This window comes from Cricetulus griseus, chromosome 2 (genome assembly GCF_003668045.3).
Source record: "Cricetulus griseus strain 17A/GY chromosome 2, alternate assembly CriGri-PICRH-1.0, whole genome shotgun sequence".
NCBI classification, from domain to species: Eukaryota; Metazoa; Chordata; class Mammalia; order Rodentia; family Cricetidae; genus Cricetulus; species Cricetulus griseus.
In genome coordinates, this window is record NC_048595.1 from 90,855,062 (window position 1) to 90,857,817 (window position 2,756).

General features: G+C 37.8%; 1 protein-coding gene across 1 annotated transcript; it reads right to left on the minus strand.

The window, feature by feature from the left end:
• Positions 1-772: 772 nt before the first annotated feature.
• LOC100759774 (serine/threonine-protein phosphatase 2A regulatory subunit B'' subunit gamma-like) lies at positions 773-2,168 on the minus strand. The gene is given in 2 exon segments (XM_035438971.1): positions 773-1,736; positions 1,739-2,168. Coding segments are annotated over 2 exon segments (1,359 nt in total). The 3' UTR covers positions 773-807.
• Between the last annotated feature and the right edge of the window lie 588 nt (positions 2,169-2,756).

Here is a 2,756-nt window from a genome sequence, read left to right on the forward strand (position 1 = left end):
AACCCTTAGGAGTAGCCTGTTTCTCTACGGAGACTCTCTTGGAGGAAATTAAAATTTCATCCAGAAGTGGTTGTCAATTTTTGCTTCTGGGTTAAGGATGAGTGTGTGTATTCACTTCTCTCCTCCTCTTCCTCCTCCTCTTCTCATTGTCCTCTTACTCCTCTTCTCTCCTTTCTTTCTTTCTTTCTTTCTTTCTTTCTTTCTTTCTTTCTTTCTTTCTTTCTTTCTTTCTTTCTTTCTTTCTTCCTGGTATTTTGAGAGAAGATCTCTCTACACAGCTCTGGCTGTCCTCAAACTCATTATGTAGACCATGCTGACCTCCAATACACAGTGATCTGCTTGTCCCTGCCTCCCAAGTGCTTAGATTAAAGGTGTGTGCCATCATGCCTGGCATGTTTAGCAATTTCATAAATTTCAGTATTACAGTGCTAATATGATACTACTAAACTCATCAAAATCAATTTGCTTTTGTATAATAACTTGTGAAGTATTAACATTATTGGAAAAAGAATAAGGTTAGCATAAAGGATTGGGATTTCTGGCAGCTGGGATTTAATAGACTAGAAGGCAGTCAGCAAAATAATACTTTGAAGGTAACATTTGAATAAGACCTTGTAAGAGATTTAGGCATAAGAATTTGTGAGAAAGTACTAAATTAAATAAAAAATAGAGGAAAAAATATTCTTTTGTTTTTTTTTACAGGCATGTGACGAGTTTTATTTAGGATGTTTCCAAGGATCCTGCATCAAAGGTTTGCGTGTAGCATTCAGGCTTCATCTTTATGAAGGCAGTCTGGTCTCTGAGAGCTCACGTGTCATCCAGATCTTCAGAGTTCTCATTGTCATTTGCAACAAGGGCTTCTCTGTTCTCATAAGTCCAAAAGCCATTCAGATCAATTAGAATGGTGGTGACTGTATCTCCGTGATTGCTGTTTATTAAATCCTGAAGTGAGATTTTCAAAGGATCCTTTGGTTTTACCATGTCAAAGATTTCATCCTTGACATCTTGAAATGAAACAGGATTCCGTCCATGGATTTTCATTAGTTCTTGTATGTCCCTAAAGAAATAATTAAGGAAAAAGACATTCAGATATCCCTTGTTCTCAGTGTCCAGGAGTTTGAAAATGTACTGCAGAGCTGCAGGTTCCTTTCTGTTTTCTAAGGTGAGAACAAAGTCCAGGTAGGTCTTATAGTCCATTTCTCCATCATAAGTGAGACACTCCTGGAAAACCCGGTCTAAGAAGACATTGGTCATGGTTGCTGTTCTGTAACAGGAGAGTTCTTCCTTACTGAGCATGCTGTTGTGATCTTTATCAAGATTCAAATACTGACCATAGACCCTCAGGGCGGAAGGAGCAGAAAACCAATTTGTTTCTTGACTCTCTTTGGACAATTCCTCATCCCTTAGCTCCAATAAGTCAACTAGGAAGCTGCATGCCAAAGTATCTTGAATTTTGATCTTCCCTGTTCTTAGAGGGTCCAAAAAGAAGAAGAACTCCCTAACTGCTGTACAAACATAAAAAGAGTAAAAGGATTTTTCCAACCCATCTAATTGTGGCAAAGTAGGGGTATGTTCCAGTATGTAGTTTTCTAAGTCTGATTCCCGAAGGTACCCTTGCCCAGCAACATCACATAAACCGAGTCCAATTCTTGTCTGATGCAGCCAAACTTTTCGCATGACATAGCTGAAGAACGGCATGATGGAAATTTTCCCATATGAATCTGTATGAAGGAGTTGGCAAAGACTTCTTAAGTAAAAAATTGCTTGCACTTTGGTCCAGCCTTTTTATCAACCTTCAAAAAATTCTCATAATTGGTCATTGCTTCCTCTCCAATCATAGGTGGTATCTGGTGTTTATCCAGCAAAAACCATAAGTTCTGTAATTCTTCTTTGTCTAAGAGTTCTCTGCTTTTCCTCTGTAGAAAGATGGCTCTAGATTCCTGTCTTAATTTCTGTAGTAAGACTTCATCTTCTGCTGGCAACCTGTAATAAAACCGGGGAATGGTCTTATAGAATTCATTTGTATTTTTTCTACCTCCCTTCCATTCTGAGTAATATTTGGCAAATAAATCTATTTCTTCATCTTTTAATTCTTGTTCACTTTTTTTCCTCTTTGGATCCGTGTTGGGCGATGCCAAAGGCCGGTGGAACACGTCTTTCCAGTCCATGTCTAACCCTGCCTCAGAGGACCCTACATTAGGAAAAAATATTCTTGTTTAATTGATTAATTAATTCTTCTCTCATGTATTACATCCTGACTGCAGTTTCCCCTCCCTCTACTCCTCACAGTCCCTTAATCTACCTCCTCTCTCCCTCAGATCTATACCTTCTCCATGATTCCCTTCAGAAAAGACCAGGCCTCCCAGGGACATCAACTGAACAGGGCTAAAGAAGTTACAATAATACTAGGCACAAACCTTTATATAAAAGTCTTCACAAGGCAACCCAGTAGACAAAAAGGTCCCAAGACTTTGTGGAATAATTGAGGCATATTGGCATTAACTCTGCTTTGAAAGTCTGGTAGAATTCTGTCCTAAAGCCATCTGGTCCTGGGTCTTTTTGGTTTGGAGACTTTTAATGACTGTTTCTATTTTCTTAGGGGTTATAAGTCTATTTAAAATGTTTAATATGATCTTGATTTAATTTTAATTTTGATAAGTGGTGGTACCTATCAAGAAAATTATCTTTATTTTTTATATTCCAATTTGGAGGAGTGCAGTTTTTTTTTTTTTTTTAAACTATGTCCTTGTGATTCT